The sequence below is a fragment of the Thermobia domestica genome, chromosome 1, assembly GCF_964235325.1.
Source record: "Thermobia domestica chromosome 1, izTheDome1.hap1.1, whole genome shotgun sequence".
NCBI lineage: Eukaryota > Metazoa > Arthropoda > Insecta > Zygentoma > Lepismatidae > Thermobia > Thermobia domestica.
The window spans coordinates 69,282,731-69,299,784 of NC_137454.1; the positions used below are offsets into that span (position 1 = coordinate 69,282,731).

The 17,054-nt window shown below is 35.1% G+C and overlaps 1 protein-coding gene across 1 annotated transcript in view; it reads right to left on the reverse strand.

The window, feature by feature from the left end:
* The window catches only part of slmo (PRELI domain containing slowmo), a 49,261-nt gene extending 33,457 nt beyond the window's left edge, over positions 1-15,804 (reverse strand). The window contains exons 1-2 of the mRNA XM_081758367.1: positions 15,643-15,804; positions 4,011-4,176 (exon numbers count right to left, since the gene is read on the reverse strand). Of these exons, the coding sequence (XP_081614493.1) occupies positions 4,011-4,176; positions 15,643-15,674 (198 nt within the window). The 5' untranslated portion in view covers positions 15,675-15,804. The remainder of the gene's footprint in view (positions 1-4,010; positions 4,177-15,642) is intronic.
* Between the last annotated feature and the right edge of the window lie 1,250 nt (positions 15,805-17,054).

Genomic DNA, 17,054 nt, shown 5'->3' on the forward strand with positions numbered 1-17,054 from the left:
ATTTTACGTCCTTCCAGAAAGCTTTACCCCTGAAGAAAGTTTTTTCCTCTCTCCTTGGTTTTCTATACACATGAAAATATTTTGAGGCGAGGAAACAAAAAGGAGACTTTAGCATTGGAACAGTATTATTATTATTCAGCTACATTGTAGAACAGATTTTCAGCCATGGACACTACTTTGTTTCATATAAAAAACAATATCTATACAATTACCAAAAACAGAAGTGACGAGTCAAATGTATGATGACGTGTAAGTCTGAAGATTGGTAGGTTACATTAAAAAGTGTGTAAACTTTATAATCTATCAAATGGGCAGTGTTGTAACGTAAAACCTGAAACATCAAAACTTCCATATCCAACTCAGGTGCCTAGTTCTGGAAAGAAATACTAAAAATGTGATTCAAAGTATGTCAAATATTGTGAAGCTGCTAATTTTTTTTTTTTTTTTTTTTTTTTAAATATATATATATTTATCTGTTCTGAACATGTATAAGAACTAAACAAATTATAACAGATTTTCATTTGAAAACCCTTCACACTATCAGAAAAAGGCAAAGCTCTAACATGGGTCACCATCTCAACCTGGATGAACAACTCCTGCTTTAGGGACTCAATGCTTATGGTTCCACTTTTTATTTTCTTGATTTGTTTCTAAGTTTGTACCATTCTATTTTGTCTAATTGTTTAATTTCTGTCTACCTTTCCTTGAATGAAGTTTTTAAAGAGAAATACATTAATAGTTACCATACGAAGTTCGTAAACTACTGAAACTTTGCTCTTTGAAACTCTCATATCTTCCTATTATACGGTAGAGAATGCGAGAAAAGAAGAAAACATGAAGATCTGCTCGTTAGATACATGCTCGTGCCCGTAGCCATTGAATCGAGCGGCATTTGGGGCCTCGAAGGGCTCAATTTCATCAAGGTAGGCCAAGGTATTGCACACGTTACTGTTGACAAGCGGGCTACTACTTTTCTGATACAACGTATCAGCATAGCAGTTCAGCGAGGAAATGTAGCTTCCATTTTAGGTACATTACCTCCTGGAAATTTATTAGAAGTTTCTTTTATAACTAACTGTTCAGAATTTGCTGTTTATCTTTCTGTATAAAAAAAAAAAAAAAAGTCAAATATGTTCCAATTTATAAATATTTACTGTCCTTAACTAAACAATGATTTATAGAAAGTTATTGTAAACAAGAAAAAAAGTAAAGAAATCGGTACATGATAAAGTGGGTATTTTATCCAGGAAAAATATAGACGACGCGAACCCTGTACTGCACTGAGGATATATGATTTCCGAACTTAACAAGCGAATCAAATTAGTATTAAGACAGCTTCCAAAGTCTGATGAAATATTTAGTTTTATTTATAAACTGTGAATTCAAAACTATAACCTACAACTTGTATCTTACATAAAGTTGCTCGTGATATAAGAACAGAACTAAATTAAATGTAATAAACGTAACGCGTTTGCGTACTTACGTCTCCAGATACGATATAAATATTCAGGAGAGAAATTAGGTGGGAACACTGAGAAAAAACTGCTTTTCTCTGTCAGTACTCCTATCAACTCAGAATAAATAAATAAAAAAAGTTAATCTTCTACAAAACAAAAAACTTAGCTTCATCTAATGTCAAATTTCGGGCATTTGTTTCCAAAATGTATTCTAACTTCCGAATATAAAGACAAAACATTACTAGTTGTCCTGACAGTTTCAAGATTAAGATTCATCTTTCAGTCTGCAGATACTAATAAAATATGCTAACAAGCCGTTACAGCATCAATTACTGTCATAGCAACAAGCAAATCTATACCAGGAGTTCAATTCTACTCTCTCTCTCTGAATAAAAGTCGGCGCGAGTCCAGCTGAACAATTACGTCATCACACTGACGTTCAAGTGTGCGCAACGTGTATATGAAGGTCACATGCCTTGGCGCACTTCCAAACTATTACCCATGTGAACTGGGACAGCCTTTACGTAACATTCTGGCAAAGTAACGTGGACGGAATACACTTGAAATAGCATCACACGAAGAAAGCTGATAAGTCTCCTTTTCAACGTACCCACTAAACCTGATGCTCTTCATACTGTCTCTGTCAATGGAAAGTTTTTTTGTTCTTGTGAATTATCTAATTTTCGCACTTTGTAAAAAGTCACATTATGGATTCATTAACAGTTTAAGGCCAATAACTACTTAGTGTAAGTTTCACGAGTACGAATGATAGGAAAACAAGGCAGTTTGAGCGATAAAGTATTTCGGATTTAGCTATCGGTATTGCTAATAGCTAGCAACGGTGTCACAAAAAACTTTATTCCACGAAGAGAAACGGTTAATATTTCTTTTCTAGAAATGTTACTTTTGACATTTACACCGAGAATTCAAACAACATAATACTAGAGATTGCCGAATTTTCTTATATACGTTGCCATTTACTTTTCATATAGTTTCGTGTGGTACTTATGTAACCATTAAAAAGAAAATGAATGAAATTTTTTAGTTTTACGTCCCACGGTTATGCCGGCTAGGCTAAAGGAGACGGTGATGAGAAATGAATGAAATGGTGGAATGAAGAAAGTGGGAGGAAACAGGAGAACCCAGAGGAAACCCACGCACACGGTGTTTGTCCACCACAAAGTTCACTTGGCGGGAGTAGGGTTTGAACCCGCGACCCCATACACCAGAGGTGAACGCTCTACCACTGAGCCACCGAGGCCCACCATTAAAAAGAATCCTTTAGTAAAGAAAGAAAAGCATTCGATATAATGGCACTCTTTAAAAATAAAATAGTCACATATATTAACTTGTCTTCCTGTAAAAATTCACAATTAGAAAATAAATGCATATAATTGACAGGCATAATATGCAACAAATAAGTGGAATTTGGAACTATCACAACACTATGAAGGAAGCGCTTTCACAAGAAAAAATATTCCTACCATGTTAAAGATACTATCTTAAACAATCGAAGCCTGTATATCAGAGAAATATTAAATTTATGTGAACAAGTAAGAAGCTATAATTACTTAAGTCTTATGTACATCGTATCACTACTCTCACATACCGCCCCCATTCAGCGCGTTAATTTCCATTCGTAGTGTAAGCTGCTTGAACTATCTTATGAGTAAACTCTAGTACTCATCTTGTTTTGTACTCTGTCACGTATTTACTACAAACATAAAAGATTAAGAAAAAATTTTCGCTGCCTGCTATCAGTATTGCCATGACATAAGGAAGGGAAAGAAAGACTTGGTGGGGACACAGGGCGGAGAGAAATTAATTATACAGTTAATGTTCTTAAACATAACACTTGTGAATGTAAACATCTTAAGACTTCCAGTGCAAAATATACACCTTCACATTGTTTAGAAGAGATATGCTACAGGACAAGAGCAAGGTAAATGACTTTGAAGGTATCTAATTACTAGGGTTCTATATTTTCTATGAATCACAGAAGAAACTGATCATTATCCTGTTGTGTTCTCTTAGCCCCCCCCCCCCCCCCCGTTATGGTAGGTGGGCTAGAGGTAAAACACTTCTATACATTTTATTCCATTCTTTAAACATATACATGCTTTGAAAATCTGCATGTTGCATTTTACTCTTAAGTTTCACAGTTTTGCATTGGAATTCCCTGATGTACAAGTCTCACTGGGTCTTTCTTTTTAATTAAAATAAACTTCTAATTGCTAATGCAATTGACTAACATCTTTCTGCGACAGGAAATATAGTATTTGCATACTTATACATAATATAAACATATTGCAAAATATTGTGGTAGATATATTAATAATTGGCAGGTCAGACAGTATAAGAGTATACGGAAATTAATTTCCGTATACTCTTATACTGTCTGACCTGCCAATTATTAATATATCCACCACAATATTAACAGTACATTTCACAATTTTTTAAAATTTAACATTACCAGTAAGTACATTTACTTGCTTTTTTACCCTTTCTTTTTACAAGAACGTAAATAAGGATAAGATAATAAAAACTACTTACAGCTTGCGCCCACCGTGGGAAGCCCCACTTCGAGCTAACGAGACGATGTGTATGTAAAACTCCACCTACTACTTTTCTTTCCAGAACATCAGTGCCTATAACTGCCGGATTCATTGGATTGGGATATTTCCTCCAGGCTGCTTGTGCAACCATTTCCCACGGATGGCTGAAAAGATAATTTTCACGTTATATTCACTATTTAATTTTTAATATAATAGCATGCATATTCATCCATATACAAAATCTACAAATTGAGATCTTAAAATAATAATAATAATAATAATAATAATAATAATACTGAAGAGTGATCAATTATAATTTCCCTATCGTAAACTTAATGATCACCTGATAACGTCCCTCACGGATCACAATAAAAACTGCCACGTAAATAATGACGACTCATTGCGAATCCAAAATAATTGTTTTTCTTCTTCTGAGACGTAGTGTCTTCAGACACTATAAGGATATATAAAAGCAGCTTTCCGTTCACGGTGATTCTCGGACTAACAGAAATCTGCAACAGAGGAATTCGAAACCAATACTTCTAGTATTTCACGTCAACAATGATTTAAATCACTTATATCTTCAACGTTCGAATTGCTTTACACTTGAACTACGACTACATATGAAGGTTAAGGGGAAAAAAGGAATGTCACAAAACTGCATTTTCGAGAAAACTGCGTTTTAATATTGCAAACCGCGTAAGAAGAATAGGGTTAGTTAAATCTTTTGCCCATTTTATATGGACATTTCTACATCTACGCATGCATGGCATATACATTCAAATAGAACCAAGAGTGACCAACAGATAGGGCAAAGAACCCGAAAAAGCACATACATGGACATTCCTTGTTTTTTCCCCTTACCCTTCATATTTATTAGCTGCACATAATACCTATCTACTACTTGAAGTGCACTGCTAACCACCTTGTCTTTTACGAAATGACTTTCACTTTGGAAATCAATCAGAAATGACAATCGGAACACTCATGGATAAAGTTCGTTCCACAATGTCAAACAGTATAGGCAACAACTTACACATTTCAAACGATCAGATATTAAAATTCTCAAAACTTCATGCAAATTCAGTTACTCTAAATCCTTAAAGTATAATAAATTTATTATGGTATACGTTAAACGAAATTTTATCGAGCGAAGAAATATACAATACTTAATTCCAGATCAGATACAAAGGGTTATTCAAAAAGATGATTTAAAATATATATTTTTAATGAATAACAATAGCTAGAAACACACTGAATACAGGAAAGTTCAAGGTTTATTTTATGCATCGCCCTGAAATTGTCATTCTGATAATAGCTTGTGATGGGAGTGAGGTGCAGTGCCGTCACTCCCATCTTTTTTTTCTTTTCTTATATATATATATATATATATATATATATATATAACCAGTCTTGGAGAATGTCCAGATACGTAACTCCAGTCACAGTTTCCTTTAAAATAATAACTTTGTTGTTGGAAATGGCACAGACTGTTCCCTTTGTATCTGAAACTGTCTTCTACGAATTTCTTGTACCAATTGTGAATCTTTGATGCGGCAGCTCTTTGTTGAAAAACTAAATGTATACCGCACTGCATTTGCATACTGCAGCAGACAGAACTTCTTTTGGGATATCTCCATTTTCTCGTAAACAACTCCAGCGCCGCAGTAGCCACTGAATGAAACTAATAGGTATTGGAGGGAGGGGATTAAACCTTCGAACTTTCATGTATCCAGTGATGTATGTGTATCTATTGTCGTTTATTAGTAATATTTTAAATCTGCTTTTTGGATAGCTATATATAGGTAACTGCTTTATTATATTTCTAGCTGCAATATATATAATGCTTTATTTACTATTACTTTACGTGCTAAAACCTTGGTCATTTTTACTAATACTACAGATTAATGAAAATTCAGAGTGAAAAATGGGACTGAATGAAGAATCACGCTTGCGTCTCCTGAATTCCGTGCTTCTGGTAGCCACTGCACTCTACACGATGTGTGTGTAAAAAAGGTTTCCTTGTATAATCCCAATTCTTTTATATACATTGCTAGTATTGCCAAAGTTTACTTTTGAGGGGCACGGTGCAATAACTGCCTCATCTCTAATTTCTCCATTTGCTTGCCATTCATTTTAAGCAGCTGACCCACTCACGACTGACGCACGTACTTTCCTTGCGTATAGTTCCGAATACAAATTCTATCGGTGGTTGTGATTGCCAGTTTAAGCAGTAGGTCCTTTCTTATATAGCCTCAATGCTGAAAAGGAACAATAAACTCACATGACAATCATTCCGAATTTTATTTCATGCATGGTTCACTCGATTTTTTAAAATTTCTTTAACCCACAGTATAATCTAAGATGCCAACATATCCCTTTATATATGCTCTTCCTCTTCCCTTTATATATGCTGCTCTTCTGTTTGGAAATCACTGAAATAGACTGTACGGAAAAATGTGAACATGCGAAGAGAGAGAGAGAGAGAAAAAAAAGCTTAGAACTTTGAGAAGAGTTTCGAATAAGGATATGGTGAAAAATTGAAACAATGAAATATTTAGTTTAGCGTCCGACGATTATGCACCGACGCTAAGGGAAACGGTGATGATGAGAAATGTACGAAATGGTGGATTGAAGGAAGTGGGAGGAAACGAGAGAACACTTAAAAAAAAAAAGTACAGTGTTTGTGAAAGCTGACTTGGCGCGAGCTGGGATCGACCCAGGGACCTCACGCACCTGAGGTGAACGCTCCACCACCGAGCCACTGCCAACCCTCAATGAAGTGTTAGCAAAATTAGTAGTGCGAAAAACACTAGACACAGCTATAAAAAAGGCTAGGGGCATTTGAAAGTTTTCTTTCTTTTTTATTTTTAAATAGGGATATGATAAAAAAATATTGAATGGATGAAAGATTTTTTTTAATTTAGAGAAAATGACTTGCCAGTAAAAATGATCATTACTTTAGCATTACACTAGTGACGCAAATGGTAAAACTATGCGCTAGTGACGTAAGTACAAAAAACAAATACCCGAAAATTTGTCATGTAATACTCAAGGTAATCACAACGAATTCTAATATCAGTCATGACATTTTACAATTTTCAAACCTGCTATTCCCATTTAAAATCACTAACTAATGATACCACATAGCAAACTAATCTCCTTTACAATAATATTCTTTTTCGCAGTTTTCATCTCTTTAAAGATTAAAAGAAAAAATACTCGCGGTTATGGAACGCTTTTCACTTCGCTAAGGAGCGGTACAATACCTTTTACACTTCCGGTATGCATAAGTTGTTATATGAAGTCTTACAGAATGGCTATGTCCGTCCGTCTGTCTGCATGTCAACGTGCATCTGAGCAAAATGGTGAGAGCGTGAATTTTTTTCTTTGAATCGATTCAGTGTTCTATCTGCTCTTTTCAAACCAGAAGTGATAAAAACATAAAAAAAAAAAAAAACTCAACACAACAAAACCAGCAATCGATTGGGAAACTATTTTCTGGAATCGAGAGTCCCGAATGTCTCAAGAGTATACGTAATCCCTAAACTTATCTATACTAAAACCGGAAATTGTATTTTACCACTACTTCCGGTTTCAATAACCCATTAAACAAAAACGATAAAAAATAGCAAGCAATAGATTTAATATGGATTCAGGGCTCTAAAAATTTCATCTGGACGTTTATCTCCATTCAAACCGAAAATCGCGGAAATTACGATATCAATTCAGGACTATACCAGTCATTATCGATCATTTTTTAAAATATCTCCTTCCTCCCCTAAGTGAAATAATAAATATCTTAGATTCGAACCTTATCTATGTTGAAAATTTGATCGAAATCGGTCGAGTGGTTCAAGCGGTACGAAGACACCAATGTAGTGACTCGTTTTTGAAATGAAATCTTTGTTTTACGTCCCACGGTTATAGTGGGTAGGCTAAAAGAGATTGTGATAATGAGAAATGAATTAAATGGTGGGATTAAGAAAGTGGGAGGAAACGGGAGAACCCAGAGAAAACTCACGCACACGATGTTTGTTCACCAGAAGCTACTTTCATTTTTATATATTTATTATATAGATTACTTCTGGTTTTAGTATTCAATATGCATAATTCCGAAGTCAATTGTTAACAATGTGAAACGAAACTAACTTGTTTAGTTAATACTATAGCCAGAAAATTGATAATCAAAACTAAAGTTGTTCTTTACGTAAGACACGAATGTTACATTTGTGACTAAACCGGTCACCGATTCAACTTGCAAACTGATGTAACTTTTATCAGGTTAAATACAATCAGTATTAAATATCACACAAAAACTAAAGTTCAAACTATGTATCACGAAACAACAATTGCATTAAACACTAATTCCATATACTGATCACGTAATGAACCAGTTGTGTAATCAAAATGATAGCAGGGACCAAAGGTTGATAGTTAAGTATTACTGAATGAGGAGAAAAATGAGCACAGTGAATGATATTTGGAGATTGTCATTATAATAATCTCACATTTAATTGCATCAAGTGAACGAACTAATTCTTAAATTTAGATACATTAATTCATTCTTTGAACAAGAACATTAGTACAACATACTAATATATTTTAATAGATGATAGTAATGGTTTTGTGCACATCCATACCAAACGTAATCATTATGACTTTCTCCTCTCAAGAGAAAAAATCTTTTATCAAGTAAATTTTCTTTGCAAGTATAATTCATAAGTCAACTGAAACCTCTTTGGAAGTATCAATTATTGGTTGGCTGGAGTTTAATGTTCCTTTTCAACGGCGAGGCAATATGATAAATGGATATACAGTTTGGGATAGGATAGATGCATTCAAAGTTCAAGGCCATCTCTCGCTGGGAATCGAACCCGAGACCCTCTGTACCGAAGGCGCGCGCACTAGCAACTGGGCGGGCGGAACGGAAGATCATTTAAAAACAAAACTAAAATAATTTAACGTTTCACGGTTATACCCTTTGGGCTAAAGGAGATATGTTTGTGAAATAACTAGTGGAATGAGAATGTGGCAGGAAACGGGAGAATTCCAAAAAAACCCATGGATATGATGTCAATCACAAAATCTCCATGATCTGGGAGTGGAACAGACATCCCTCGCATCACAAGTGAAAGCTCTACCACTAAACTGTCATGTCCTCAAAAGAAGTATCCTACACATATCTATTGCAACAAAATTCTGTGTGCGCCAATATTCCGCATTTCTAACTAGGTAGCTGGGGCGTACAAGAGCATACTCTATTCATATCAGACTCTCATAGGTCAGAGTCTCACTTCACTAATTTCGATCTCGTTCTCCTTTACTTTTCTCTGTTGTAACAGCTATGTTAATGGTGCTATAGCAGCTGCTCACGAGAGCTCCTGAGATGGTTACTAGCACGCTTCTACTTTCTTCGCTTCCATTATAATCACACAAATTGATAAAGACTTATTCTAACCCTTCTCAAGCAACACAAAACACGTAAAAGGAGACTACACTCGACTTTTGAATAATAACTGGCCTTAAGTATACAGTTTACACAAAATACGCAAAGTACTACACGAAGAACAAGAATTAGTCTACCGCACCACGAGAAAATACAAGGAACAAAAAACAATTCAACGTCACTCTGGCATCATGATGTGTGAACGGCAACTCAAGCATTATCAGTGGTTGGAAGGTAAAAGAGTGTGTGTGTAGTGTTATCGCATGTCAATCTTTGTACTTTAAGTAGGAAATTAATCAATAAGTAAATTTTATGAAGCAAACTTGAAACTGTCACCTTTGGATCCCAGTAACAACCATTTCATCGCCGGTTTTCAATTAAATTGATAAAGCACAAATTTTATCTGTCCAAGTTCCCCTGAAGCATTATCGATTCACGATAACGACAGAATTCACCATATATTCATGCAAATCAAAACTGTTTCACTAACCGTGGCCAGTAAGAACTAAATAGTGTCAGGAGATGAACTTTAAAAAAAATTATGCGTTATGGAACCCAAGGCTCAATGCCACATTTACAAAAGCTCATCAGACTTCTGCCCTTAGCGAACTGGATCCAGTTTATATCTTGTGTTCCTATTTCTGCGAGATACATCTGAATATTGTCCTCCCATCTGCGCAGAGATTCTCCTAACACTTTTTTTTTTTTTTTTTTTCGATTGGGTTTCCAGTTAAAAGTTTTACAGATGTTCTACTTTCTTCCAACTGAGTCTCCTGGACTTAATGGCTCTAACAATGTTGGGTAAAGGGTATCAATTGTGCAGTTCCTAGTTATGAAGTTTCTACCGTTCCAATCATCCACTCTGGGTCAGAATATTTGTCTCAGAATTATAATTTCAAATACTTTCAGGCGTTCTTCCTTTAAAGTAAGCGACAGTTTCGAAACCTTAGAGCACAATTGACAATTATCGTCTTACTATTTTAAATTTCAAATACATTTACAAAATCAGGACGACTGTGACAAGAGGATGGCAAGCACTAAAGTTTGAGAGTGAATATCTAGTAACACATTCCTAACTAGAAAATAACATTCGACGAGTTCTGGGTACTTCTCGACCACTGTTACAGCAGCATTTTTTTAAAAAAAATCCCATCGTTATTAGTTGTAACAGAAATGCAAATATCCTCTATATTGTAATTATACATTTTCCGTCACGTATAATGGCGAACAACACACAAGACATGTAATATGAAGTGATAGAAAGTATACATATTATACTTGGATTATCTTCATACACAGTCCGACAAATATACAATGAGTGACTTTACTGAATAAATTAAAGACAAATGGTACCTTTTTTTTTTTTTTTTATTTATTCAAAGTGCATTCCTCCTGGATCGATAGAACGGTGGCATGATCAAGCAACGACTGGAACGACCTCTGGATACCGGTTTGCGGTATGTACCGAAGAGTTCATGTCACAATCCTTAGGATGTTTTGTTCATTATCTAAGAATCGCCCTGTCAACAGTAATTCGATTTGGGAAACAAAATTGTTAGAAGGGGATGGAGAGGGCGTTGAGCACATACGCACCTGCTTTCGGTGGAAAACTCATGTATGGCTATGGCTGGGTGAACGGCCGCATTGTTATAAATTTGCCTAGTGCTGAGTGCTCAGGCCATACACATCGAATTCTTTTCCATAAACATTCCAAAACACAAGCTGCAGTGGTGGTGAATAATTACTTCGCTATCGTAAAACCAAAACAGTTTGCGTAACCTTTCAATTCTTGCAAACAAACTTTTTTTTTTTTGTCTGTTAGATCTTTGTGACCTCCATTCGGCATTTTGGTCTTTTGTTGTTGGATTATAGTCAAAACATCTGGCTTTGTCCTCCGCAACAATGGAATTTACAAAATTTCTACTCCTTTGAGCGGTTTCAAGATTTTTCTTGCATAATGAAAACTGTTATCTTGTTCGTCAGACAACAAATTGGGCACAGACGGAGATGTGAAATCTTTTCTTTTTCTCTTTTTTTGTGTCTGATGAGTGTTTGTGTCTGATGAAGAGGACGTTAGGTCCTTGAAACTGTAACACATTGTAAGTATAGTTTTTAATATATTTAATTCTGCTCTGGTCAGAACTGTGTTTTATTTGTTACTCTACTTATCCAGAGCCATGGAGTTTGTTCATTATGATCTACCTCCAAGTCTGAAAAGGAGGATTAACACGTGGAAAGACAAAAGGAGGAAGCAAATCTCGTATGTGCAGCAGTTCAAGTTCTTGGACGTTACTCCATAAGGTCTACGGGTGAGAAAGAAAGGATTAGAGTGTGAATCAGTGAGGTTCAAGAAACTAGTTAAGAAAATTGAAAAAGAAGTGATCTGGGACGTCATAAGGAAAAGAAATAAGGAAGTAAAAACAAATGAGAAAGTGTCTAACCAACTTATGGAACATATAAAGGACGGTGTCAGTATTTTTATGAGAGAAGCAGTGATAAGAGATTTAAGAGAATGGGAAAGGTGTTTTGAAGAAAAAGTTAATATCAGATTAGCCAACAAAGGAAGATTGTTAGGTTGGAGAGAAGAAAAGGATAATAGGAACAGAGTGGTAGTGATAGGTGACATAGTTTTATCGGAAGAAGAAGCGCTTAAGTCTAGGACATAAATTTAAGGTTAAAGAGGAAGAAGTGGACAAGAAGGAATTAGTGTACACAGTAGAACAAGCCATTGTAGACATAAAGGATAAGGACGAGAGAGAGAGAGAGAGAGAAAGGAGAAAAGCATTGTCGATTGTAAGGCACAATATGAACAAGAAGGAGAGTAACGTAAGGAAAGAGAAGAAGGACTGAATAGATTAGGGAAAAGAAAGGATATCGTAGTGGAACAGGCGGACAAAGGAGGCGCATTGGTAGTAATGGAGAAAGGATGGTACCAGGAGAAGCTGGGGGAGTTATGTGATCAGACATACGAGGAACTCGGTAACAAGGACATGAAAAGAGTGTTTGTGTGTCTGATGAAAAGGACGTTAGGTCCTTGAAACTGTAACACATTGTAAGTATAGTTTTTAATATATTTCATTCTGCTCTTGTCAGAACTGTTTTATTTGTTCTTCTAAATCATGGATTTAGATGTGGTTGATTCTCGGTTTACACCAAACTCATCTGCCAACAGTCTTACAGGCACACACGTTCTTCTGTAAGACGTTCTCTCACTTTTATGACGAGATTTTCCGTATGTATTAAAATTGGACTACCGGGTCTGGCTTGATCTTCAGTTGATTCTACACACTTGGCGCATCATTTTCCCTCTCTCGGATACACTACTGCAGAGTTTAAAACTGAATTTAATGTTCGCCTGCTCCTCCACGGCGCTAATGATAACAGTCTCCCATTCTTGACTGAATATGAGGTTCCAGTTCCCGTCGTGCTTAGCGTGCAGTGAAGCAGTTTCCAATTCGTAGAATAGGTTACGTCTTTTGTTAGCATACAATCATTTCTTTCTAACATCTTTCTTTTCTCTACAATAAAATCAATTTCATTACAGGTATATAATTGTCGGATTGTCTATATATACCGTCGTTCATATACTGAGCTAGTCTCAAATCAGTTCTCCAACCAAAGGTTTTATATGTTCATAATATCTGCTTAGTGGAATGTATTGTTTACAAGTCACAAAGTGAATTTGACTGAAAAGCAACTTCACAGTAGCATTAAATAAAGGACAAATCGTAGAATTCCACGAACAATATTGGAATAAGTACCGTAGTTCTTTTTTATAATAGCGAAAGGATTTAAAATTACAGTGATAGTTAATAGAAGATAACTTACAAGAACTTAAATAAAATTTACAGAACACTGTGTACAATTGTATTTCATAGGAAAGCTAAAAGCCACAATTGAAGGTGTAAGGATAAAAGTCCGGGGACACAGCATAAACCGTTGTTGAATATTTTTGCGTAGATTGAGAATTGATAATTCTTGGAATAAGAAAAACAGGTCTTTACTATAGTAATTAATGTATCATTGCTTACTTGATAAAAACTTATTTCTAAATTTCAAAGACTGTCAAGGGTATGAGTAAATGTATTTCTAGTTACTTCTGTATTGCAAATGCAGAATGAGACGCACTGTAGGTATTTTTTTCTTTCAAACGCCGTACGATTACGCATAGAGGCTACGGGAGATTGTGTACAGTCACTGTAGGTTGTATAACGAGCGAAAAATCTAAATTATGAATACGACATACAGTAACAGCAAATACCCTGAATGAAGAAAGAAGCCCCTAAGAACACTGAAAAGCAATTACGACAAACTCCTCAAATATACCATATACAAAATTTTCCCTGCTCACAAAGTAGAAACAAACATTAGAAAAGTGGTGAGAAAGGACTGGAGAGGGCTATCATTACAACACACGCTCCAGCTGCGCAGTGAAATACGACCCCTTTAGAAGAGTATAACAATATAAGCTACGATAGGGAAAACAGAGCAGAGTAGATTCGGGCTAGCTTAACTTAGGGAATTTTAGACCCATCTTGTTAAAGTTAATCGAGTGTAATTTCTTGTGATTGCGTAAGGATACCAGCTGGAGCGGGCATTGTTAAGTTCATCCAATGCGATGGATCCAAATGCGAATAAGGGGGTTAAGTTTAGAGTTACCCCTCCGCTTTTTATAAAAATCAGGAAGATTTACAGGAGAAATGAGGTAAGAAATGATAATTTGAAGTTTTTATTTGATGTTTACGAATGTAACTTCGGCAGGAGAGTTATGTTTAATATGAGAAAAGATATGTGGAAGTTAGTACTATTTGCCGGATGCGGAAGCATTCGTGGAAGGTTTCAGCAGCATGATAGTTGTAAAATATGGCGAATATTGCGAACAGGTGTAACGGATGCGCAAAAATAATGAAGAAAACCTTTTAAATTTTTGGGAAGCCCACGGAATACTGAAGTTCAGTGAAACGTAACAATTTTTAATACTTTAAGCACTGTTTTTTGTATGTTGCAAAGTCCAAGGGCAACTCTAAACTTAAGCCGAATAAGGATACGAATGGAACAAAGGTAATGAGGTATTAGGGAGGGAAAAAAAAAAAACACGGAAATAAACAATTGCATATAAGCTTGTCTTATTACGAATGTGACAAACTACAGTAGAGAATAAAAGCATGCGCGAAATAAATCATAGCAAAATACTTATTGTCATCAAACAATATTGTTCCATATTACTTTAAAAACAAAACAACTATCACTTCCACCTTTACAACCCAACGCAATTACAAGGAAGCTAGGAAATTATTCAAAAAACGTCCTTGATCTGTTTAATAATATACGAACTTAGAAGCTAACAATAAGTTCATTTACATTTTAAATAGGTTTTTTTCTTTACTTGACAAGCCTTAGAAGCTGATTTGAATTACAACCCTTAGCTTAAAAAATAAATAAATGACAGATTTTCAGCTATTGTAATGCACCGAGTCCACTGTACTCGACATTCTGTAACAAGGTTGAAGACAAGGCCGATTACGTCACTGTCTCACTAAGGCGATTGAACACCATGACCTTGCAATAATAACTATTCAGTAAAGACTATTATCTATCAATATGCGCTGCAATATAGTGAAAGTATATCTAAACTTTCAAATTTATGAAGAATTTACTGCCAAAATAAAATAAAACGTAAAGTTACTACAGTTGTGTCGTAAATATTTCCTCAACAGTTACATGAATTCCACTACGTAGTCTTCCGCATTAATACACGGAAATGTAACTTTCAATTCACACGAAAAACTCAATGCAAGCAAGCATACATGAGAAACACATTTTGAATTAGTATCTATTTAGGCAGTAATAAACCGCAAACTAAATAAATAATACCATTCGGTAAAAAATATTTTCGGAATCAAAATATGTCCTTGAAAGTTCAAATGACAAGTGCGCTCACTCGAAGTATTCATGTATCCAATTATACATTCCTGTTTATTTCATTGAAAGAATTAACTAGTTTCGAATGAATATATGATTTAATTATTCAAGACTACTAATGATTTCATCAGACAGCAATGTTATCATACATCAAAGACTTTTCTACAGTGGAATGTAGATCTTCACAATTATACTTGACACAAGGCAAACCGCAGCTTGATCTGTAACAAGAAAGCACCTAATATTCACATGTACTTACTTAAATATATGTTCGGAAGTCCAGATTTTCATTGTATTTGTCCTGAACTAATTTACTTGCACACTACACACAACACTCGTTACAACTAATAAGAGGGGCTTCCACAGTCTTACTCAAGCTCAGCTGTGGGCGGAGAAGGGAGAGTGTACTTTTCTCGAAACCATAGCATATAGAAATATAGGCTGTGTACTCTCTGTAACAACTTTGAACGAAGGAATGAAACTTGAAACTATTAAATAATGTGGAAGATGAAAACATTTGAAAATATTCTTATTTATATCATAGTTATAAAGTATTTAAATACATGATATTACATAGAGAACACTCTAAACATTTTCTTTCATGCATAAACTTAATTATAAACTACAAAATGAATGAACTCACTGCTTAATTTTATGTTATGCAACGTTTCAATAGTACCAGGCAATGCTCATTATCATGAAAATATCAAAATAATCACGTTTTGTTATCGACTCGAACGTACTATAAGAAATCAATATAAAATATGAATATTAGTTATTATTCATGAGTAGCTACCCACTTTTCTCTTATTTGTTTATCGTGAAGATTAACATTATATACACCATTCAAAAATAATTGTGAAAAATTATAATCCTTTCACTAAATTTCTTCTTATCCTGCAAAACATTTGCGCTGGGTGATAGGAAGGACACGATGACATGGAAAAGGAAGGGAATTTGGTTAAATTAGCTCGGAGGTTAGGCTTTAATGTAAATGGAAAGGAACTAAGTGAGAAAGAAATGGAAAAGGCCAAAGACCTTATTGAATTTTGGTGGAAAAAGAAAATGTTAAATGAAAAAGAGCAGCACATGTTTTTCTCTTTTCTCACGATTTTTTAAAAAATTCCTTTCAGGGACGAAACTTCCGAAGAGAAGTAAGGAAAATACCTTGAACCTTGAACCTTGGTAATAACAACTCTGGAAAGATGAATTTCAAGACCCACCAGATATAATTCTTGAAAAATTCCGTGCAGATTTTTTGTATGAATCGAGATTTGTACGAGATACACTAACTTGTGCTAGTTTTCCACTAAAAAGCATAAAAGCAACAAGTTCACTGCATACATAATACTAGCCATCTCCGTGGATTTTCCAAATTACTGAGTCACCTGTAATGATTTCGTACTAGCAACGCTACTCTTGTAATAATAAAAGACGATTCGAGAGAAGATGGTGTCTGGATTGGATGATCTGTTTCGAACTCCCTCTAAACTTTTAGTTTTCGACGGAAGCATTTATCGTAACATTTCTCGTAGCAAAAATCGTATCATCGATATCCTACCGTGTAAAGTAGCAAATGTTACAGCATTTCCCATGCCATGGCATACCTATCATATGGCATTTCTTGTCGATAGAACCTGCTCTATTTCGTAGCATTTTCCGCAGCATTTC